At 36.3% G+C, this 25625-nt stretch overlaps 1 protein-coding gene across 3 annotated transcripts in view; it reads right to left on the reverse strand.

Annotated features, from left to right (window-relative positions):
• The window catches only part of KIF6 (kinesin family member 6), a 386628-nt gene that overhangs the window by 276919 nt on the left and 84084 nt on the right, over positions 1–25625 (reverse strand). For all 3 annotated transcript variants that reach the window (XM_054492899.2, XM_054492898.2, XM_054492897.2), the window contains exons 4-5: positions 23238–23385; positions 18483–18592 (exon numbers count right to left, since the gene is read on the reverse strand). In XM_054492899.2, the coding sequence (XP_054348874.2) occupies positions 18483–18592; positions 23238–23385 (258 nt within the window). The remainder of the gene's footprint in view (positions 1–18482; positions 18593–23237; positions 23386–25625) is intronic.

Below are 25625 nucleotides of genomic sequence, written 5' to 3' on the forward strand. Positions count from 1 at the left end.
ACTTTGTACATGCCCTTGGCGTTTCTTCGTAGAACTCTCGGCTATCTTTTGTAACACATCCCTATGCGTTAATATCATGCGTTCTTCACTTTTTTCTGATTTCTTGACCATGGAGGTTTTAAAAAGTAAATAAAAAGGCAGGTTAGAGTTTTCTTTCATGGGCTTCCCCCTGCTTAGGGCTCATTTGTGGGCACACTATAAAAGGGTCCACTTCTGGCATCCTTCTGGAATCTTTGAAACACAATCTTCCCTCACCAATCAAGGTCTCTTCTTGCCAGTTTTCAGATTCTTTTCTGATTTCTGCCCAATCCCTTGGGTATGATGCTTTGGACTTTCCCATATTGCCCTGCCTGCCCCCACTGAAAATCCTTTTTGCACTAAGTCTTGCAGCCAGTGCGTCAGCCCCACCTATGTTCATGCCTTTGCTCATAGAAGCCCAGCCTGAGCCATGCCCTGGGCACTACGTCTATTGCCTGGGAGAGGTAGTTGCAGAATGAGAGTGTTTTAAATTCTACTGCCAGTGAAATGGTTTTTCAAAGTTGAAGGAAATAAGGACCATTACAAAAATTTCTCATCAAGTTCCTTCCTTTCCTGGCCCTTTCTTTCCCTCTGTCCCTCACAAATCAATAGCTATTTCCTGAATCCTTAATCTACCACTTGGTTCTGACTGTAATTTTCATGGGCTTGAAAGAGGGCTTTATTAGAGTTTCTTAAATAAACATTCTAATTCCAAGATGGAAACTCCCAAACTATTTATTTGATTTTTTTTAACAGGCCTGTGACCAGCTTTCCCTACAAAATGTTTCTAAAACATTTAGATTTCAAGTGAAAAGTCACTGATAGCCTTAACTTGGATACCTAAGTGGAAAAGTTCTGCTAAGTGTACTCAGCCTGCTTAATGATGGGGAAGAAGCAAGCTTTGTGTTTTCTCTGTAAACAGAGAATCTTTTCCATTTGGCTAAGTAGTTGGAATTTGTAGGCTCTTTTTAACTGACTGAAACACATATAAAGAGCAATAGGCAGGCTCTTGTTCTCAATAATGGAAGCTATCAGTGAAAGAATCCTCCCCACCCTACACCCTACCTCCACATTTCAGCACCATCAACTTGCTGAAAAGGAACTTCCCAGACATTACTGCAAGGAACATGGTTTCTAACGTTCATGTTATATATAAGTGTTGCCATGGTGATTTCTATTTTTTATCTATTTGCAAATGTTCCCTATGATGGTATAGGTCATGCACTACACAATGGCGCCATGTCTGAGGGGGTGCTATTCACATCATGGGTTTGTATAGTTATCACGACAAGTGTCTGTCATAAGGCAATGAAGAGCCTCCTAACAAAATCAGCATACTGCAACAATTTTCCAATAGATGGCAGGGGTGCCTTTTAATAAGTGACAAAAAGGTGACTTGAGGTCATACAGACTAGAGGCCACTCTGTCTAGACACCCTGACCTAGAGCAATGTCGAGAGCAGGTGGGCCTCATGATAATGGGTGGGGGTGCACCAGGCTCTTCTAAATAACTGGATATGTTTCACATGTTGTAAACATAGTCCCAACACAAGTCACTTAAATAAAGACAACATTCACTTGTTTGTCAGTTCTCAATATCCTTTTTGTTTCTCTCCAGCATATTTTCTCAGAGGCTCTTTATGGTGAAGGTTTAGGGAAAAGCAGAGATGTAAAGTTTTAGGAAAAGTATGTAAGGTGATCCCTCCTTTCTGCATTTAAACAATTTCAAAAGTAGATTTTCTTAGATTGATTACAACTTTCTAAAAGGTTTCTTTGGTTATAAAATATAAATACTTGAAATATGTTTCTTGGGAAAGTTTCATGAACCTGCAATACATTTTTGTGTTAGTGTTGACCTAGACAAAATGGGCTAAAAGCAATGGACGTTTTGTCCATTATTGAGATATTTCAAAAGCTCTTCCTAGTAGCTTGAAAACCATATCTTTTCTTTGTAGTTTTATCTAACATCATATCTTTTCACTGACAATGAAGAATACAGCTGATCACATGACATTTGTAAACTAAAAATAAAATCCTAAGCCCCTCAACCAACTGAATGGACCCCCTCTTGGCCAAGGGGACCCCAGAAAACCTGACAAACTGAATTCCCAGCCATGATAGGAAAGGAGGTTGGACACGCCTCGTTATGCGCCCTCCCTTTCGGAGTTTCGGCACAACTGACCAGCATTAACGTTAAAACAGAGATCATAAGACTCAGAGAACAAACTTTTTGTGGCAATAAGACACCAAATTATAAACAAGACCCAAGGCCATGCCAGACTAGTGTTAAGTCACACCCTACAAACCATAAAATCTAATTAAAAGGTTTTAAAAAATTAATCCAATATAATGTGGCTTGTTTTCCAACCTGACTCTGATGTAGCATCACAGCACAGATAACAGACGCTCGCAGTCTCAACTTAAGCATTCCTTTGTACTGACTTCAAGTCATTAGACAAACCTTAACTCTTTCAACCAGTTGCCAACCAAAGAATCCCTAAAACCCAACTCTGACTTCTAAGTCCCTCCTTTGAGATGGTCTGCCTTTTCAAACTGAACCAATGTATGCCTTTCATGTGTTGATTTATGATTTTATAATTCCTGTCTTTCTGAAATGCACAAAACCAATCTGTAACCAGATTGCTCAAAATAAACCTCTTTTTATTTTATTCTTATTGGCTCAAAATAAATCTCTTTAAAATATTTTACAGAGTTTCCTTTTTCTTTTAACACGTTTTAGAAACTAAGTTAGTTAATATAATCTGCAACCTACAACACCAAGTTCTAACTTTTATAAAAGTGGAAACACTAACAAATAAAATACTTTATCAGAAGTCCAAACTCAGCACTGCAAAATATTCTGAGTAATTCTTGTGATAAATTTTTCTTTTGCTATCCATATGAATTTATTTTATTTCAAACTGGCAAATATCTCCTCTAAATATTATCATTTTTACTTCTAATTTACATTTATTGCTAAATAATAATGTTAATAGACTTGGATTCTTAGGAGTCTGAATTCTCAAAGATCTTAACCAACCTCCTAAGGTTATCCTGCTACCATAAGTCTGCCATTTCAGAAATGCTGGCAATCTGTATATGATTTATTCCCTGTCTGAAGAGGAACAGAATTGAAATAACCAATGGATAAAATCATTTAATGTAATGTATCCAACAGGGCTCAAGGATGCAGTGACAATGAGGAACTAGCTGCACATTCTCCAGAAGTGTCTGCTGCTTACTGTGCTCATATGCTTCAATATGCCATGAAAATGAATGTCACCAAAGGGACTCAGGACATAACTGGAAGCTGTTGGCCACTGCTATGGACATGTGAAGCCCAAACAAGAATGATCTATGATCAGCAAAGATAGAACCATACTAGGTGCAATTAATGTGTAGGAGAACCAACAATTTCTCAGGGGTGATTGCACTCATTTATTTATTAGTCACTATAATTTAATCATTTCACTAAGACTTAGCGCTAATATGAAACATTATGTTATTTCCATTGTCTTTTTTTTCAAAATAATACCCAAATATAATAAAGTCTTAGATTGCTAATAACTTGATAAGAATATCTTTCTGTATTATGTTAATCTAACCAAACTATTCCATGCCCTAACAATATCACCTCACGACCATCAATGGTGCCCATATCTAATGTATTGAAACATGGTTTATCACACACTTACCTATTGCCCGCCAGACATCATCATTTGCATGCTTTTCCAAAAGTGAATATTTTAGATAATCAAAAAACTGTGCTTGTTACACTAGTATTCCTTGCTAATTTCTAACAACGTTCAGCCATATCACGTTCCTTCTGATGCTCCAGGCTTACAAATAACCCACCACTTAATGAAATGTCTTGTTTGGCCTAATTCCATATAGTAATTATAGAGCCGTGCACTAAAATTTGTTTTCTTTAGAGCTACCAACTTTTGTTCAAAGGAAATTTTCTCCCATTTTTACTAATACTTGCTTTCTTATTCAGATTTTGTAGTGGTAGTACCACAAATTATGTACTCAAGTTTTCCACATTTGGGAAACCTATAAGAATAGATAAATCTAGAGGCAATGGATTTGTAATTCTGGAAAACCATAGCATTTCCTCTGCCAGGTAAATAGCTTTATACACCTCTTAGTTTATGATATTACATTTTAAAAGTTCTGAACTTATTTACTTTTATTTTCATTTTAACATTCAGTTTATTATTTTTCCAACTATAAGCATAATACATGCTTCTTGTGAAAAAGTATGAAAGTAGAAAGAAAGCAGAGCCTCATCACAAGGACAATGTGGTATGTTAATATATTGCCTTAATTTTCTTACACACACTTTGCAGATTTGTCATAAAATTATAAATGTATGCATGTTACTCTCTTTTGACCACTCTTAACAACATTTTATTTATTTATTTATTTATTTACTTATTTTGAGGCAGAGTCTTGCACTGTTGCCCAGGCTGAAGTGCAGTGGCACGATCTTGGCTCACTGCAACCTCCACCTCCCGGGTTCAAGCGATTCTCCTGCTTCAGCCTCCCGAGTAGCTGAGATTACAGGTGCTCACCATTGCACCCAGCTAATTTTTATATTTTTAGTAGAGACGGGGTTTTGCCATGTTAGCCAGGCTGGTCTTGAACTCCTGACCTTAGGTGATTTGCCCACCTTGGCCGCCCAAAGTGCTGGGATTACAGGTGTGAGCCAACGCACCCAGCCTACAACATTTTTTAATAGTTACACAATATTTTAGGGTTAGGATGTATTAATGAAATTTTTTAACCATTCTTTTATGAGATATATATATCTATCTTACCGTGTTATTTAAAACAGCTTTAAATTGGAAACAACAAATTATATATACACACACACACACACACACACACACACACACACATATCTTTAACTGTATCAATATATATCTGTTCCTGAAGCTTTTGAAATAATTCATATTTTCTCCTTAGGGATGATTTCTGGGGGTGACATTACAAGATCAAAAGTTATGAACAGCTTTAAGGCTCTCATCATACCTGGGAGGCCTATAGCACCCTCTGTGGAATGGACAATCCTGAGCTGAGATCCTGGCCCCACCCCATGTGCTAGCAGTAAGTCTTTGGCATCTTAGGAACTCTCATTGCATCTCTGTCTCCTCTATAAACTGAGGACAATATCACTTCTACAGTGGACTGCTGAGAAAAAAATCATGTATTTAAGTTCCTTGTTCATCGCTGTGCCCCAGGCCTTTTAGGACACCTGGTATATGTTTGATGCACAATAATACATTGGATGAATGAACGAATGTGCTTAGTAGTGTATGTTGCACATTAAAATCCAATAAATAGTAGCTTCCTTGAAGGCAGGCAGCAAAATGCTTTCCAAAAATGTTATACTGATTTACATTCCTACTGTATGAGAGCGACTGTTTCACTATCATTTTAATAACACTGAACATTAGTTTTTAAATTTTTGCTAATATTTTAGGTTAAAATGTTCTGTTTAATTTACATTCTTTGAATGGTTAATGAAATTGAACCTATTTCGGCCAGGCGTGGTGGCTTACACCTGTAATCCCAGCTCTTTGGGAGGCCAAGGCGGGTGGATCACCTGAGGTCAGGAGTTCAAGACCAGCCTGGCCAACATGGTGAAACCCCATCTCTATTAAAAATTCCAAAAATTAGCCGGGTGTGGTGGCGGGCACCTGCAATTCCAGCTACTCAGGAGGCTGAGGCAGGAGAATGGCTTGAACCCGGGATGCAGAGGTTGCAGTGAGCCAAGATCGCACCACTGCACTCCAACCTGGGCAACAACAGAGAAAATCCAGCTCAAAAAAAAACAAAGAAACAAAGAAATTGAACCTATTTCCATCTGTTTGTTAACTGTTACATTGTTTTGTCTTTTGTCTACTTATTTAGGGTACTTAAATGTGTGAGCTCCTTATATATAAAATATTTTGTTTCTTATATTTGTTATGGAAATTTTGTATGTGCTTGCTTTTTAACTTTGACGTATTAGAAATTTTGTTTGTTTTAACATATAAAAGTTTAAATTATTATAATGTATCAATCTTTTCTTTTATTTCTGCAGTTTTTAAGCTTAAAGTCCTTCCAAATCAACAGAGTATATAAAAATTCACTTCTACTCTTTTGGGATATGAGTGGATGGAATGAAATAAGGGCTCTAAATGGATTTTTCCTCTCCATCAATGATTGTGTGGCTCATGATGCAGGTTGCCTGTATGGGATCTGTCCTCCCCTTCTCCCTAACTATTAGGCTTTGATTTTGTTCAGGGAATTATTTAAAGACACTAGACTTTCCCAGACTCTCTTGCAACTAAGGCTGCCCATATCACAAAATTCTGGTCAGTGACAAATAAGTGAAAGTCATTGGATGGAGCTTCCTGGACATGAGCAGCCTCAGGCAGCAGGTGCCTGTTTCCTTCCAGAAACGTGCACGAGATGCTGGAGGTGAGGCAGCCATTTTGCATGATGAATAAAGCTGCCCACTAAGAATGGCTGTGCAGAATGATGGAATGATGGAATGAAGCCCTGAAGGCATCCTGGAGCTTCCACAGCAGCCCTCACTGCCTATTTTTAGAATCTTTAAGGTGCGGTGGTGTGGGAGAGGTGAGGCTTGGGGTGTGGCAAGGAACAGACTATTTGGTTAAGCCATTGTAAGTTAGGCTGCTATTACCTGCAGTTGTTAATTTACTAACACAAATGTCCAATACTGTTGACTGAAGAATTCTTCCCTCTACCTACATTAAATGATTACATTGTATAGAATATGATTCTGGTTTAATCTGTTTGCTTTTCTTCATCTGTTTAATTTAGAAGTAGTACAACATGATTTCATTATTAGAATTTTTACTTAATTTGAATAGATAGTGTCATTAATTTTCTCTCACTTCTCTACTTTTTGAAAATTTCTTTGTTCTTGGTTGTCTATCCTTTCAGATAAACTCTGGAATCATATATATATATATGTTTTCTAAAGCCTCTGTGATTTTGTTTGGAATTTCATTGAACCTATGCATTAATATGAGAATACCCCTTTAAGGTATTCATACTGCACACTCAGAAACAGATTAATAACTATCTATTTTCAAGTCTTCTTTTACTTTCACAGAAAAATGTACTATCTTGTTCACAAAGTTCTCGAACATTTCCTAAGCATTTTACCTTCTTTTGCTATTGTAAAAGAGATCTATTTAGCCATTATTTTTCTAAATGGATTATTCCTAGGGCTTGCTTCTTAGATCGAGTTAGATAAATACTAATAGATAATAGCTGGCCAGTTGGTCTGAATACCATCAGTCTTATCTCTGTTTCATAATAACTAACTTTCATTTTGTAGAACATCTTCAACTACCTTAGAATTCAATGTAAAAACACAAAGCCAATTACAATTAACTGTGGAATCACACAGAGGCTAACTGCTATGGAAGTTCCAGAGCAGGGAGATTAATATACTGCTTGTGACCTTCATCACCTGGCCCAGATAACTCCTCCAGCCATCTGACATAATCTCTTCACTTCCCTCACCTAGACTTCATTCTAAAGGCTCTTCCCATGTGTCCCCTCTCTCAGGCCAGCTCAGCTCTGCTCCCACCTCAGCAGCACTGTCAGCTCTTGGCTCAGTCAGAACTTGCTATACGTCAGTAAAATTAGGAAACCATTGAGGGTTATGGGAGCAGAGACAGGGGTGTTAAAAGGGGCCTGAGTGGGTAGTGATGGGAAACAACTGGCTGAAGTGGGCTCCTTTTATGAGATGACTGAAGCTCTAAATCGTGTGTATGCTCTTTTCACATGTATATACATTATTAGCGAGATAGTCGAGTGTGGTGCAGAAGCCTCTTCAGGTGTTTCATGTGTATACCCCATTTTCCAACTAAATGGTAAGTTAATTGAAGAGACGAATACAGATTAAATTCTTTATAATGCACTCAAAACAGCTAATTGAGATTCTTGCAATATGGTAAATTGTTGGTATACATGGTATTAACACTCTCAAAAGGTTGTAATAATTTTTTTCTCTATCAGTTGAGCTACAATAGACGTGTTTCTAAACCCTGTACATTTTTCTAAAGAACAGAATAAAGTGATCAAGCAAGCTTAGAATCATTCAAAGCTGTTTTAAGTAATCCTAAGGTTTTGCTTTATATACTGAAAATTGAGAATAGATTCTGAAAATGATGTACTATCAGAATAAATCAATTCATAATGCAATCATGGAGACTAACAGGACAATCTGTCAAAGCAAGACAAATCCATACTAATGCGCAGTTTAGAATGTGTATTTCACCTCTTAATGGCTGAAGAAAGTGTATGCATTTGTTTATACACAAAGCACAAGAAAAATGGAATAGATTGATGTGACAGTGTTTTTCCTGTCATTAATTAATTCATGTCACTAAAAGCTCTAAATATCACTGATATATTTCTATATTCCAGATATACGAGTGAAAACACTGAAACTGTTTCTTCCCATCCTTCCACGCATCACTTATTAGGCAATGGTTGGTGAAAGCTAACATTTCTATCATATGGACTAAATGTCTGTGTCCCCTCTAAATTCATATGTTGAAGCCCTAACTTCCAATGTGATGATATTTAGAGGTGGAGCTTTTGGGAGGTAATTCGGTTTAAATGAGGTCATGAGGGTGGGGTCCCATCCCATGATGGTATTAGTATCCTTATAACAAGAGCTCTCTCTCTCTTTCTCTCCCCACCAGGCAAGGAGGCAACAGTCTGCAAGCCAGGAAGAGAGCCCTCACCAGACACCAAACCTGCCAGTACTTTGATCTTGGACTTCCCAGCCTCCAGAACTGTGAGAAGTAAGCATCTGTTGTTTAAGCTACCCAGTCTATGGTATTTTGTTATGGCAACCCAAGCTGACTAAGACAACCTCCTAATTGTCTAAGACATTTCTGATATTGAGAACAATCTCCTTCAATTGGCTATTGAGGGTAGAGGAAGCCAGCTTTCCCCCTTGTTATTACTCTAGTAGGTTGGGATAGGCTTCCTGTGGAATTATGTCATTTTCAGGCTGCGGGGGCTTTCTATTCCTTCATCATGATTACTGACAATGTTTCAGTTCTCAATGTACACAGTCCCTGGCCAAGACATAGAGTAGGACTTAACATCACTGGTCACTGGTTACTTATATCATCCTACAGGAAAGCACCCCCAACTCCAGAAGAGGCTACCATTCCAGCTGTGTCAGTAATTAACTCAGTTTAAGAAAAGACTGGAGTTAGCTTTAACTTTGAGATCTATGCTTATAGGCCTAGGAATCCCCTCAAATCCCCATAGGAGACAGAAAAAATAACACAAATGAAACATGTAATGCAAAAGGTAGTAGTAAGAACTGAAGGATGCATGCCTCATCTAAAAGCACTAAGTAAAAAGTTCTTAAACACAAAATGTGTAGGCCAAACAAAACAGGTTTAGGGCTGACGCAAGGAGAGTCCAAAGTGTATGGGGGAGAACTGGCTTCCAAAAGGACAGAGTTCCTGAGACTAGAGGAAAGTAGGTAAGTGAGAAAAAGGGTGACAGGCAGGAAGCTGAGGAAATTTATGTTTGACAGTTTCCATATTCTTTCTGAGATAGAGATACAACTGGCTTCAAAGAGATTTGGGGCAGAGAGTAGTTTACCAAAGAGATGAACATCTGGTATAATCATTGTGAGGATGGGAACAAAAAGCACCGGGCACATGAATGTGTTGCTCAGCAGTCTGAGGGCCCAGCTGAGGTTGGAGACCATAATGTGGTGGAGCCTACTCCAGTCTTCTCTGAACCCCCAGGTTGAAATCAGTTTCCCCTCTTCTGCCCCCACAGAATCCAGGGCATCTTATCACTTACTATGCACAACTGAAATGATCAGTTTATGAGTCTGTTCTATTAGAACCACAGCCCTTTGAGGCCAAGAACATTTACTTTCAGACCTTTGCAGAGAGTCTTACATGAACCAGATGGGGCTGAAATGGACAAGCTTTGGCTCACCCAGACTGACACAAGTGGCTCCAGAGGCCTAAAGAAACCTAGAAACCACAGTCTGCTTCAGGTGGAATACTGGGATATGACACGGATCTCTTAGGAAAGAACACCAGCACCCCCAGCTCTGATGTTTAATGGAACAGGGTTAATATCCTGGTTCTAGCTCTTAGCAGACATGAAATCCTGGGGAAACATCACACAATCTCTGTGAACCTCAGTTTTGTCAACCATAAAACATGGATTATAATACCTACTTTCTTAAATGAGATAATGTATGCACAGTACTTAGCACAAAAAATGGCATAAAATAAGTGCTCAATAAATACTGGTTCACTAGCCTCTTCGGAGAGATTTTCCTGGTATTTCAAAAAACAACTTTCCCTAGGTGGATGAGGGAAGGGATTAAGGCAAACCTCCGGCATTAGAATCACCTGGGATGTTTATTCAAACATTTGTGAATTTTCTGGGGGTGGAAGCCAGGAATTAGTATTTTTAACAATCATCACAGGTGATTCTTACACTTAGTTAAATTTCAAGTCACTGGATTATGATGTCTTCCAATTTTGTTCCTTTGTTTCTTACTCCCGCTGCCACCTAAGCAGTCCTAGTAACTTCCCACAATGCTCTGACTCTTGTCCACCTCATTCCAGTCCTACACACTACTAACTGATTTTTCTTCCTAAAAGGCAGTACCAATTATGCTATGTCCTGGAGTCAAAATCTCCAAGGGCTACACCTTGCCTGCCAAATCCTTGCATTTATACCTTGCCAGTCTTAATGCTGGGTTCCAGTCAAACAGGTCTACTAACTGTCACAGAACAAGCCCTATGCTTCAACTTCTCTTTGTTTCCACACAAAAGCCACACTCCACTGCCCCAAGTCCTACCCCTTCCCTCAAGGATGATTTCATCTGCCATCTTCCCTATGAATCTTTGCCTGATCTCTTGATGTGATTTCTTTCTCCTGTGAGCTCTTGTCATTTTTTTTGGCTCTCTTACAATGTTTTTCACATTCCACCTTACGCTATTTTATACTAGCTTTATCCTCTCTGCTATGAGTTTCAGGGAAACAGGTACTACGTTAGCAAACATGATGCCTAGCACAATGGCTGGAACAAAGTTGGGTCTCAACAAATGTTTGCTGAGTATATGAATGAATTCACATGACTGCACTGTAAGCCATGAGAGCAGAGACTGTGCATTAATTTTTTTGTAACTCCTGCATCACTTAGCAGTGTTTTCTATCCAGTAGGTGTTAGAAATGTGGTGACTTAAATTTAACATTTGGTGACTTTTTCCCCTTTGATGACAAATTATTCAAAAATACAACACAGTCAAGATTTCAATACTGAATGCTGGAGTTTACTGGTTCCTTTTTATAGTAATAACCATGACAATCGTTAGAATCTTAAATGGAATATGCTTCCCTATTTAGGAATACTAAAATTATACTAAAGTAAGGTGACTATTTTCTCTACAGCTGAGACCAACAGTTATCCTGTTTTACTTCATGAGACAAACTTAGATTCTAACTATATTCCTTTTATAGCATGTGACATAAGAAGCTTTCAAAAACAGAATTTCTATTTTCATTTGAAATACTAAAAAATTTCTAAATACAGAATAGGTTTAATACACATATGTGTGTATATGCATATGTATGTCTACATACAAATATATAGCCAATTACTTTTTAAATTAAACCTTTTGAGATTATTGTAGATTCACATACAGCTATAAGAAATAATTGAGGGAAATCTCATATACCCATTGCCCAGTTTTTCCCAATTGTAACATCTTGCAAAACTATAGTATTAAAATATCACAACCAGGACATTGGCAATCCAATCCACCAATCTTATTCAGATTTTTCCAGTTTTGCTTGTACTCATTTGTGTGAGTGTGTGTGTATGTGCGTGTGTATACATTTTAGTTCTATGCAATTATCCCAGTTTTGCTCGCGTTCACTTGCATGTGCTTGTGTGTACATTTAATATTTAATTATATGCAATTTCCCCAATTTTGCTTATGTTCCCTTGTGTGTGTCTGTGTGTGCATTTAGTTCTACGCAATTTTATCATATGGGTAGCTTTGTGTATCCAGAGCCACAGTGAAGACACAGAACACTGCATCATCACAAGGATCCTTTGTGTTGACCTTGTCCAACCATTCCCCTCCCCTCCCTAACTCTGTATCCCCTAATCTGTTCACCAATTGGAATCATACAGCATGTAAATCTTTTGGGATTGGCTTTTTTTACTCAACATATCTCCTTGGAGATTCATCCAAGTTGTTAATTATCTCAATAGTTCATTCCTTTTTGTTGTCACCTTATTAACTAAAGCCTATAGTTTACATCAGGGTTCATTCTTTGTATTGTAAATTCTGTAGGTTTTGACAAATGTATTATATCATGTGCCCACCATTACAGTATCATATAGAACAGTTTCACCACCCAGAAACCCCCTGTGCTTCACCTATTTATTCTTCTACCCCTCCCCCTCAACCTCTGACAATCACTGATCATTTCACTGTCTCTATAGTTTTGCCTTTTCCAGAATGCCATATAGTTTGAATCATACAGTATGTAGACTTTCATGCTAACTTTTGCACTTAGCAATATGCATTTACATTTTCTCCATGTCTTGTTGTGGCTTAATAGCTAATTTCTTTTCATTGCCAAATAATATTCCCTTGTATGGATGTACTATAGTTTATCTGTTAACCTATTGATGAACATCTTGGTTCCTTCCAATTTTTAGCAATTATGAATAAGACTGCTATATGTTTTTGTGGGAAGGCTTTTGTGTAGACATAAGTTTTCAACTCATTTCGGTAAAAACCTAGGAGCGCAGTTGCTGGATCGTGTGGTAAAAGTGTGTTTAATTTTCTAAGAAACTGCCAATTTGTCTTCCAAAGTGGTGGGATCATTCTGCATTCCTACCAGCAATGAATAAGAGTTCCTGTTGCTCCACATCCTTGCTAGCATTTGGTGTTAGTATTTTAGATTTTAGCCAGTCTAATTTGTATGTAGTGGTATATCACTGTTTTAATTTGCAATTCCCAAATGACAGGTGATGTTGAGCTTCTTTTCATACGCTATTTGCCGTATGTGTATCTTCTTCAGCGAAGTGGCTATTCAGATCTTTTGCCCATTTTAAAAATTGGGGCATTTGTTTTCTTATTGTTGAGTTTTTAAAATTCTTTGCATATTTCAGATATAAAAATTCTTTGTATATTTGTATCTTTATCAGATATGTGTTTGATAATTAATTTCTTCCAGCCTGAGACTTGCCTTTTCATTTTCTTAACGTGTCTTTCACAGAACAGAAGTTTTAATTTTAATAAAGTTCAACTTTTAAATTTTTATTTCACTGGTCATGCTTTTGGTGTTGCATCTAAAAACTCATTGGCAAACCCAAGGCCATCTGGATTTTCTCCTGTGTTATCTTATAGTTTTGCATGGTACACTCTGGTCTATGACTCATTTCGAGTTAATTTTGTGAAAGGTGTAAGGTCCATGTCTAGATTCACTTTTTTCATGTGTGCATATCCAGTTGCTCCAGTACTATTTATAAAAAAGACTACCCCCTTTCCACTGAATTGCCTTTGCTTCTTTATCAAAAATCAGCTGACTATATTTTTAAGGGTCTATTTCTGGAATCTCTATTCTGTTCCATTGATACATTTGTCAGTTCTCTTGCCATTACCATACTGCCTTAATTACCATCTTTACAGTATGTCTTGAAGTTAGGTGATGTCAGTCTTTTGACTTTGTTCTTCTTCTGTATTGTGTTGGCTATTATGGATATTTTGCCTTTCCTGCAAAATTTATAGTCATTTTATTGATATCTACAAAATAATTTACTAGTAATTTGTTTTAGATTAAATTGATCTATACTTTATCTACAAATCAAGTGAGAAAGAACTGACATCTTAACAATATTGAGTTTTCTTATCCATGAACGTGGAATATCTTTTTAATTAGACATTCTTTGATTTATTTTATCAGCTTTGCAGTTTTCCTTATATAGATCTTGTACATATCTTGTCAGATTTATACATAAGTATTTTATTTTTTGATGCTAATGTAGGCAGTATTGTGTTTTACATATTAAATTCCAATTATTTATTGTTGGTATATAGGAAAACAATTGACTTTTGTACATTAACCTTGTATTCTGCAACCATGCCATAATCACTTATGAGTTTCAGGAATTTGTCAATTCTTTGAGATGTTCTACATAGATAATTATATCATCTGTCAACAAAGACAATTGTATTTCTTTCTTCCCAATAACTTTAATTTCTTTTTCCTGTATTATTGCAATTGGCTAGGACTTCCAGTACAATGTTGAATCAGAGTGGTGAGAGGGACACACTTGCCTTGTTCCTGATCTTGGGAGAAAGCATCTAGCTTCTCATCATTATATATAATGTTACCTACAGGCATTTTATAGATATTCTTTATCAAGTTGAGAACATTTCCTCCATTTCTAGTTTCCTGAGAGTATTTATCATGAGAGGATGTTGGATTTTGTCAAATATTTTTTCTGCATCTATTGATATGATAATATGATTTTTATTCTTTAGACTGTTCATGCCATGGAGTACATTAATTGATTTTTGAATGTTGAACTAGTCTTGCATACATTAAATAAATCTCACTTGGTTGTAGTATATAATTCTTTTTATACATTTTTGAATATAATTTGCTAATATTTTATTGAGGATTTTTGCATGTGTGGTCACAAGAGATACTAGTCTGTAGTTTTCCTTTCTCGTAATGCACTTGTCTGCTTTTAGTGTTTGGATAATGCTGGGATCACTGGATGAGTTAGAACATGTTCCCTCTGCTTTTTTTTCAGAAGAGATCACAAATTCTTTGGGATATTTTAGTAGACAATACGTATGTCTTTTCTTGTTTTTCTTTTACTGAAGTGACTAGTATCTCCATACTATATTGAAAAAGAATTGTTGTATTGTTTCTGATCTTAGGAGGAAAACATTTCAGTCTTTCACCATTACACATTTGTTAGCTGTAGGATTTTGTAGATGCTCTTTAACAAACTGAGGTGATTCTCCTTATTTCTAACTTGTTTAGATTTCTATCAAGAATGGGTGTTAAATACTATTTCTGAGCTTCGTATAATTTTTCTTTTTTAGCCTGTGGATTACATTGATTGCTTCTCGAATGTTGAACTAGTTTTGCAATCTAGAATTAATCTCACTTGGTCATGATATAGTATTGATTTTATACATTTGTGGATTCAATTGCCAATATTTTGTTGCGAATTTTTGAGCCTATGTTCTTGAGAGATATCAGTCTGTAGTTTTTTTGTTTTTTTTGTTTTTTTTTTTGAACAATCTTTGCCTGGTTTTGGTATCAGGGCAATACTAGACTCAGAGAATAACCTGGGAATTGTTCTCTCTTCTATTTCCTGAAAGAGATTATGTAAAATTGGTGTTAATTCTTCTTTAAATATTTGGTAGAATTTTCCAGTGAAACCGTCTAGGCCTCAAGATTTCATTTTGTGAAACTTACAAAAATTATAAATTCAACTTCTATAATAGTTATTGAACTATTCAATTATGTATTTCATCTTGGTTAAGTTTGGTTTAATCACCTTTGATTGTTAATTTAGATGTCAGTATTTCTCACATTTACTAAACAAATGACTATAGCAACATTTGAAAAAAGCAAATGACTTTAGTTTAGTGCTCTGACATAATATATACAAAATCCACAGACAGTTTTATAGGCAAAAGTTCTGCAAGAGCAGGCAAGTGGTACATCTTAGAATGTAAAAGAAAAAAAAATAGAAAAGGCAGAGTGTATGTGAGAAGAGCATCTCGCAGGTGATATTTGGGGATGCTTTGTCACTCAATGGTAAGGAAGCTGTTAATGATGGCTATTACTGTGCAGCACCAACATGACCCTGAGTTGATTTTATATAGTTAAGCCTTGTATAAGAATGCAAAAGAGATAAAATGGGTATATTGCCATTGTCCCTCAAATGGATGACTACGAGTGGGGACCAAGGTCAACAGACATTTTGCCTACTATGTTTAGAAGGCATTCAAAGTATTTGAGACATTTCAGCTCACAACAATGAAATGAGTCAACCAGAGAGCTAGAATTTCAGAGTTATAGTATGCCCCAGTTCAAGAGTTTGTAATTAATAGCACATATGCTTAATCTAATCCAAGTATAGCAAAAAAAAAATTTCATTATAAATAATTATGTTATCATCTTAGTAAAAGGCAAACTCATCTAAGGCCCTCAGAAAACTAGCAGATTCAATACCAGTCAAACCTCATTATCTCCACACCTCTGCCTCCCGGGTTCAAGCGATTCTCCTGCCTCAGCCTCCCGAGTAGCTGGGACTACAGGAGCCACCAAACCCGGCTAATTTTTTGTACTTTTAATAGAGATGGGGTTTCACCATGTTAGCCAGGATGGTCTCGATCTGACCTTGTGATCTGCCTGCCTCGGCCTCCCAAAGTGCTGGGATTACAGGTGTGAGACACCGCCCCTGGCCAAGCTTCAAAATTTTTATAGTGGGGCCTAGAGAATTAAGGAGTCATTGACTTAAAAAGGAGATTTCCATTAGAAAGTTTGATTGACTGATGATAATAAATTTTACATAGATAAGTTTGCTGTCTAAGGATATCATACTAGATGTTTATATTTACAATAAATTCCTCAGAGGTAGGACATATCCCTTACTTGGTTTAGTAGTGTCTCTACTGCCTAAACCAGAATAAGTCCTTAATAACTTTTAAAAATTATTTGTTGAATTGAAACTGTGAAGCAGACGTTTTGAAATTACAGTGTAGAGGGAGAAGAATAGAGCATGAGCTCTTTTCATCTGAATCTAATCGACATGGTTTGGTGCAGCCTAACAATGGGAAGAGCTAGGAATGAGAAAAGTCCATTGAACTCTTAAGAGAAGTAACATAATATATAGAAAAAAAAGTACTTGATGAGAAGTCTGGAAATTTGGGTTCCAGTTCCAGTCCTACAGTCTTAGGTAAGTTATTTCATTTTTCTGGATTTCTCTGTTTATAAAATGTGGGCATTGGATTAAGTAATATTTAACAATCTTTCAACCTCCAATGTAAAGAGTTAAAAAGACTGGTGACCTTCACAGGAGAGGACTTATTTGTTGAGTTTTCTATCCTTCACAAAAGAAGAAAAAGTGATTTCAGTATTTTCAAATGGGCTTCTTTTAGAAAAGAGCAAGCTTGAGAGCAAGCACAATGCCTTAGTCCACCCTGTGTCCTCCACATTTCTCAGCATGGCTAGCATTCAGCAGTCATTCTCAATGCTGGTCAGATTGTCTCCAGAGATGTTGCTAGCTTTCATCTTCAACGACTTCTCCTCCTTTAGTAGCTTTGTCTTCTTGTTGGAGAGTTCACTGACTCAAGTTAGAAGTGACCTCAGTTATATAAGAGTTGTTTTCGAGAAACTTCCACACACATACACAAAAGTGCTCTAAAACTGTTCTTATTCTCACATTTTGGACTGTAATTACATGACAACAAATCCCATTAAAATAAAAATGTCATTAAGAAAGAAGAGTCCCATATCCAAGTCAATAGCCTGTTACTTCGAATATATTCACTACTATAAAATTTCAGAACAATTCAAGAATTGGATAGCCCTTTTGGTGTGGAGATAATGCAAATTAAAATAAACAACTGATTGTTAATCTTTTTGGGAGAGAATGAATATGTATTTCTAAATTAGACTAATAAGAATATAAAGATATATTTTCTTGGCTATAGGCTACTTTTGATATATGCAGATGTCTGAACAAAAGTATATGAACAGTTACCAATTAATATATATCTAATATAGGCAGATATTCAAACAAGCATTGAGCAATGTTATATAAATGCTGGCAGGGTAACTTGCTCCACTATTAGATAAATTTTGAAGACGCTATTTAAATTTCAGTCATGAAACAATCAGTGCCAATCTGATCAAATGAGTGCCAAAGTTAGCATTAACCATGGTAGAGAAGCATTTGAGGAAAACGTAAAAATGTTATTTTCTCTGTCTCAGATTCTCTTATTGCTGCTTGAACTCTAATTTGAATACCTTCTTCTCAGAAAAAGGCCACAATTAGAAGAGCAACAGGGTTTCATGTGGCAGGAAGAAAGTAGTACTGTCATATCCCATCAATCCTCTAAGCACCCAATCTTAGAGAAAATTCATCGCACTCTCTTCTGCCAACTCCAAGAGATTTTCCCAAGAAATGTGTTTCAGGCAATTTTAGTTCCCATCACTACTGTCCATTTGTCATAACTGAAAAAAAATCCATTATATTACAAAAAGATTCGGTTATCCAGTATTTGTTAATTATGATTGAGACCAGAAACACACAAAGTTTCAAAGAAAACAATTGAAGAGAACATCTGAAAGTAATTTCCCTCCATTCTTTGTTGTTCTGCTACTCACGGCAAATCTTCCAAACTGGAGGCTTCATGTCTTGGATCCAAAAGATCATAACCACATTCATTGTAGATTTCCAAATAGGAAATGTGCGTTGTATATATTTTGCTGCTGTCCTGATTGGAAAAGGGAAAGGTATTATTTATTGGTTATAAATAATGATTCTGCTTAGATGAAGATGAACACATTTAGCACTCAGTTTCCTCATAGTTTCTCTCTTTTTCTCTCACTTTATATGGTTTACATTTTCAGTTCATGACACTTTCAAGTTGCCAGTTACCATATGCATGAAGCTTTTTTTAATGGCCAACACCCATGATTACAAGCAACTTCAGTCTATTATTTTTTATTGGTTCCACATTATACATAAAAAGTCAATATACACTTACAATGAGCCAACTTGGTTGCAGAACTGTATAACACACCATTTTTTTACTTTCCAGACCAAAAAATGGTTACTAAAAAAAATTAACATATTCTGTGAATAGTCTATTCATAAAAAAGAACACAGATCATTACTTTGGTTTAAAAATTTCAGGAGCAAAATAGTTTCCATCTTTAATCATAATTCTTTTTCTACTTTTCTAATATTCAATATTTTCTGATGACATAAATAGATAACAATGAAAGTGAGATCTAGAGGACAGAAAATAGTTGATTAGTCAGGTATGAGTGGACATTAATAGTTCACTGCCAATACCTCACCTGTGGAGTTAATTTTCCTGGCCCAAGAGGGCAAATCAGAGATGTTCAGCTATTAGATAGAGAGAAAGGTTTTTGGTGGGTCATTGCTGAAATGCAATGACATAGGCATCAATGTAATGAGGCTAAAAGTCAAGGTGCCTGGTCCTAGTCTCAATTCTGCCAATAGACAAAAATGACCCATTCCCTTTGAGGTGGAATAAAATAAGGAATTTTTTCACTTCTTGAGAAAGTTCAGTTTTCAATACAAAATATCAAACAATAGCACCTTCTTTTTGTTCCTCCAAAAATACAAATGCTTCCATTTCTGCAAATATTATCATGCTTCTCATAAGGGGAGAGTATATTTGGGTCTTGTGGCAAGCAGGTTGTCAGGGTGTCAGAGTGTATACTAGCAGAGAATTTGCTTAGGATGACTTTCCTGATTAATTCTCACCCATTTCCAAGGCAACCCATTTAATAGGTTTTGTTCAAAGGGAGAGAGGACCAAGTCACAGAGATAGGAGAGAGAATAGCAGCCTATAAATAAAAAGCTAGACTCCTACTCTAACTAGAGGTGAGCCTCTACCATGTCAGGCCTTCGTTTTCAAACCCATTAAAGTGAGGAAGTCGGCTAATAAATCCCTATCTGTTTTTCAGTGTAAAATGAACAATTCTTTCGTTCTAAAATGGCTCCAATTATCCAAATAAAGATACTGTCATTTCAGAAAAACAAAATTATAAATGAACAGTTAAAGCAACTCTCAGCCTTCCAGACTATAATAAAAACCCTCAAGCTACAGCTGAAATTCTATATTCTGGTGTTCTGTGAAGGTGACAACATGGACTGAATTACTAAGCAATTTTTGTTTTAGCCTAATGCTGAAAATTCTTCTGATGTGGGTGACTCTAATGCTTATCCCAACAAATGGCCTATTGATTACATTAGTATCCTAGTTTAGTAAAGGTACTACTTCAATATAATTCTTTGGGTTATAACTTGGCTTAGCACAGGTATCAGAGACTATAAACACTAAAAAGACTTTGTGTGGCTGTTAGTCTAATCCAATGTTTCTAAAATATTCCATGGAATACTCCTGGAAAACAGTGTTCCATGGTCAACATATACATAAACTCTGCCCCTCTCTGGAGCATGTCAAAGGCCCTAGGGGATATTTCAGCAACATTCTGAGATCCTGTTTAAACCAACATATTTTTAAAATGTATCCAAAATTTCTGAAATAACCCAGAGATTATGATTTGAGAGTTTACTATACATTTCTGAGTTCTTAGCATCAGATAAGAACTGAGTTTGAATATTGAAACTCCATTTATAACAGAATAATCCCACACCCTTATCCTCAGTTGTTTCACCATAAAAAAGGGGATAATAGCCCTTATCTTGCATTCTGTTGTAACAGAGAAATAAGATTCTATATTTAAAATCTTACAAAAGTGTGTAGCCCATAACAGATATCAATGAATCATTGTTGCTGCTGTTGCTATTATTATTGCTGTAGTTATTGTTTTTATTATTATTTCTAGAAGGCTTCAAATGGAGAATTCAGTATATGAATATAAAAGGAAAGGAAAATAAAAGCAAAAAGGACAGCCACCTTGTATGTTTATCTGCAGTGGAGAAAATCTCTTCTTCCAGAAGTTAGAATAAATCATAAAACATCAGGAAAATGGCAGGTCCACTGCTCTGAGATGATAGGGATAATGTCTTTGGCTCTTCCAGCTTCTGCATTTTCTGGACTTTTATTGGAAAATACACTTAAAATTCATGGAGCTATGTGGCAAGCTACCTTTCCTTATTACTCCTTTTTAGTGTTTAGGATTGCCAGACTGTAATGTAACACACATGTTTCCTGCAGACAGCCTTTTCTCCTGCCCCAAAACAAGTTTGAAACTCACAATACTCAAAAATAATGAGAGCGATTTCTAAAATAAATGGCATCAATTTTCTTCTCTTAAAATCAGTGAAAATGTGCTCCTGGCATTCTCATAGACATTTCAGGACCCAGTATGCACTGGACTCTTACTGTATCTTGAAATGAAGACTTTGCATAGGTCAAATGTTTCCTTTAAGAATTCTAGAGAGCTCCATGTACCTCTCTAAGGCAATCAGCTGGGGACCTCTGAGTACTAGGCTGCATTTTCCAGCTATACAATATGAACAAACTTCATGAGGCACTTCAAATTGCTTGACCAGTTTCACCACAGCTGTTTGATTATAATGAATGTGTTATGCCCCATCATGAAAATATGTTCATTTACAAAGAGTTGTTCTGGCTTTAAATTGTTCCAGTGGGCTCACTATAAGTCCAGGAAGTTATTTAGGATCATTCAGAATGAAATGGAGTTTACGGTAATGTCAGTGACAAACAGATCTAAAACAAAGAACCTGACAAATGGTAAGTACTAAGGAGACATTTAGACATTTGGATCTGTATTTTAGTAACCATAGATTAAAATTTTAAAGGGACAAAAAATATTGTCCTTTGGGAGAGGATGAGTTTATTCTATTTAACTTAATCATGGGATTTGGCTTCATTTGTTTTGAGAGTTTCAAGGGTTCTCTGAAATTGGTCAGGGATCACTTGGCCACATTAATATCCATATATGGATATTACTGGCTGTGATCATAATTATCATGTATTGAGCACATACTGTGTGCAAGAATCTGGACAATATCTTTAAACACAGTATGTTCAGCCCCTCAGAGCAATCCATAAGACTGAGGCATTAAGTAACCGCCCCAAGGCCACATGCTGTAAGCAGCACACTTTCTCAGAACCAGGTTGACCTGCACCTCCAGTGATCTTTCTAAGACAAAAGGATTCCACATTAGGCCACAGCAATGAAAACTATTAGGAATTATATTCCCAGGTTGTGAAATGTGGGAACAAAACAGGCAATGTCAGAAATAAGTGAGTAAATGAAAAAAGGGCTTTGGATCCAACATGTATGCTATACTCAATCTTTTCTCATCCAAATTTTCTGGCATGCAAAGCTGGCATGTTTGAGCTAGAGAAAGATGAGCTGAACTAATGGATAATTGCTACTTTATGGATAGCAATTAGAATTATGCAGATCTCAGCAATTTCTTCTCATCTTTGCAGCTCAAAATGCAAATAATATACAGTCAAGAAATTTTGGAGTGACTGTTATATTGACCTAGTTAAGACATTTATTATACAGAAGTAATACAACCAAGGAATTGCTGGAACTAGTAGGCACACTGGAGATTCTCTAATACAATTCAATCTCTGCTTTCACAGAAGTGAAAACTGAAACTCAGAGAAGGTATGTGACTCATTATGGGGAATTTGTTTGAACACAACCAACAAAATAAAGCCAGTCCGAGGTATAGAAGCAATATACATAATGGCACAAAGCACAGAGTTAGGTATCAGGTGGACTTGGGATAGAACTCCAGATCAGCTGCCTACAGAATATGGGCCCAGGGGAAAATATTTAAACTGAGGCTCAGTTTTCCCAACTATGAAATGGGAAGTTGCATTAGATGTTATATCAAATACTGGTAAAACTGATAAAGCTACTGGCATTTTGAGGCACTTAATAAATGACACATATAATCTAGATAGATAACTCTTTTTTACAATGATAATAATTACAATGGTATTTGTACTTTGGTAAATTCCTCTGGGCTTCTATCAAGTGTAAAACAGTAACAATTATACTATCCTGTTTAGTGTTTCAGTAGCTAAAAGAAAGATCTGCTTTGATAGGAACACATTCCTCAGTTTCTTGAGGAATATAAGATATTAGTTGGTAAAAGGTGTTGTCTGCTCTTTCAACCTTCGTGTGTTTATCAGAAGGAACTCTCCTTGAGCCTTTGCTGAAATAGCAGCCCTTTAATGAGAAGTACCTTCTTAATTTTCACTTGTACAGCAAAATCCCAACCTCTCCTTAAAGGTAAAGGCCAAAGTTATGACACAATAAGACTTTATCATTTAGACACAATAAAATACATGTCATAATAAATTTCCTGCTTTCAGTATATTTTTGCTGAATATATCAAATACAAAATGATATGAACGAAAAGTTTCATACCTTCTGTAACTGTTCAAAAATGTATGACAGTGTCCTTGGGATAATGCCTCTGTCACTGTAACGCTCTGCACCCCCTGTGATAGTGAATGTCTTCCCGCTGCCTGTTTGCCCATATGCAAAGATGGTACCATTGTAACCTGCCAGGACACTGCAATAAAGAAATGACACACTTTTAATATCAACATGGCTAACTGCATATGAATTAAATGGCTTGTATTCTAATAACAATCTTATTAAACACTATTAAAAAATGTTATAGAAATATCTATTAAAAATTTATATATGTGAATATCTAGCTAGAATTTACATTTTTATCTAGGAACAGCAGCACATCAATCCTGTTCTCTAAGAAAGGACGTGTAACGCAAATGGAGTTCAGTCATCTTAAATATATTCTTCATCTTTTAGTACACACTGGACTTGAATCAAAGAATATATTGAAAAAAAGTTCTGGGGAAACAATACCTGTAATATGGCAAACTGTCAGCCTGACACCTGGTACCTCACATGGTATAAACACTCACAATAGTAGTTACTTCCTAGAACAGGAGGAACACACTCTGTTTGCCACCATATACCTTGTAATGTAATTCCCTACTTAAAAAACTAAGCACCAACTGAAAATCCTCTAGGAATTCCCCTCCTCTCTTTTCTTGGAATGACTTTTTGGTAGAAGATGCTAGTCTATATATATTCTTCAGCCCTGCAGAGCGGCCCTTGATTTGATGGTGTTCTTAAGAACCCAAAGGCTGGATCTTCTCAGCCTTTGAAGAGCACCACCTGTAATATAAGCTTTTATAAATATGCATGAAATGATGTAGACTTTCAAAACTGTGTCTTTAATCTATGCTACATGGAACAGTAAACTTTTGTAGCTTTATGTTCGTTTTTTGATACAAGTGGCTCCTTGATCTCTGAGATGTTTTCATTAAACCAGCTATGATGACATCAGCTATTGGTCCCCATGTTGTGGGTGGATTTTTTGATAGATGGCTCCTCTGAGTTCACCCCTCACTGTTCATATCAGAATTCCTGCCCTATTACTTCTGTCAACATCCTATCTACAGTTCTATGTTTCATATGCTTTCATGCCTGTGTGTTGAGTGATCTAACATTATAAGGGCCTCCTAAAACACACAGGTTTGACTGGAGATTATTCTGAAGTGGTCACTTATACCACCTTATGCAACTATTAAACTTATGACCACCTTATGCAACTATTAAACTAACAATAATATCTTCAGCAACAAGTCAATGCATCTGTTGCTGTGTAGGTAGAAAGTGTTATTGGTGCTTACAAATTTAATGGACTTAGTACAGGGAATGTGCAAGAAAGTATTATAACTGTGTGATTCAATGTTCTACTTTTGAGAAGCGTAATCACTAATCACTTTTCTTCGTGTGTCTTTACATGGAGACAACATAGTGTTGAAATTCTCAATTTCTAAGATGTTGGAACTATGACGAAATTAGATATATAATTAGAGAATCTTTTTCCTCAACAGAATTTGTTACCAATGAAACATTGATGTCTCATTAGCAATATCATTTGGATATATGACATTTCTTGGCCATAAACGCTCTAGGTAAATGAAGTCTAAAATTTTAAATATCTAACCTTAAACATTTTATTGATTCTTGACAGAAAGAATAGATGTAAAATATACTAGGCATTATCTGTCTTGAAAAACACCATGGAATACTCTGCAGCCATAAAAATTGATGAGTTCATGTCCTTTGTAGGGACATGGATGAAGATGGAAACCATCATCGTCAGCAAACCGTCGCAAGGACAAAAAACCGAACACCACATTTTCTCACTCACAGGTGGGAATTGAACAATGAGAACACATGGATACAGGAAGGGGAACATCACACACCAGGGACTGTTGTGGGGTGGGGGGATGGGGGAGAGATAGCATTAGGAGATATACCTAATGTTAAATAACGAGTTAATGGGTGCAGCACACCAACATGGCACATGTATACATATGTAACTAACCTGCACGTTGTGCACATGTGCCCTAAAACTTAAAGTATAATAATAAAAAAAAGCCACTGCCAAGGAAACAAAAAAAAAAAGAAAAAAAATACAGAGCACAAATTAATATTTTCATTTTGATATAGATATAGACTATGAAAAGTGAGTAGGTAGTACACTACGTTGGCATCTGCTAAGTATTATGTCTACTTTTTTTTGCTAAAATCTTCTTTCTCATTGCCAGTTGTCCTAATGTGCCTGTCTTTAATATGTGCTCCCCCTACCCCCATCTACTGTGGGATGGAAAACCAGATGACATAGCTTCATAGAACACTGTAAAATAAAAAGGGTAAGGCTTGACCTATATATACTCCCATGGCTATTTATTTATTACATTGCTACAATTA

The sequence above is a fragment of the Pongo pygmaeus genome, chromosome 5 (assembly GCF_028885625.2).
Source record: "Pongo pygmaeus isolate AG05252 chromosome 5, NHGRI_mPonPyg2-v2.0_pri, whole genome shotgun sequence".
Classification (NCBI taxonomy): domain Eukaryota; kingdom Metazoa; phylum Chordata; class Mammalia; order Primates; family Hominidae; genus Pongo; species Pongo pygmaeus.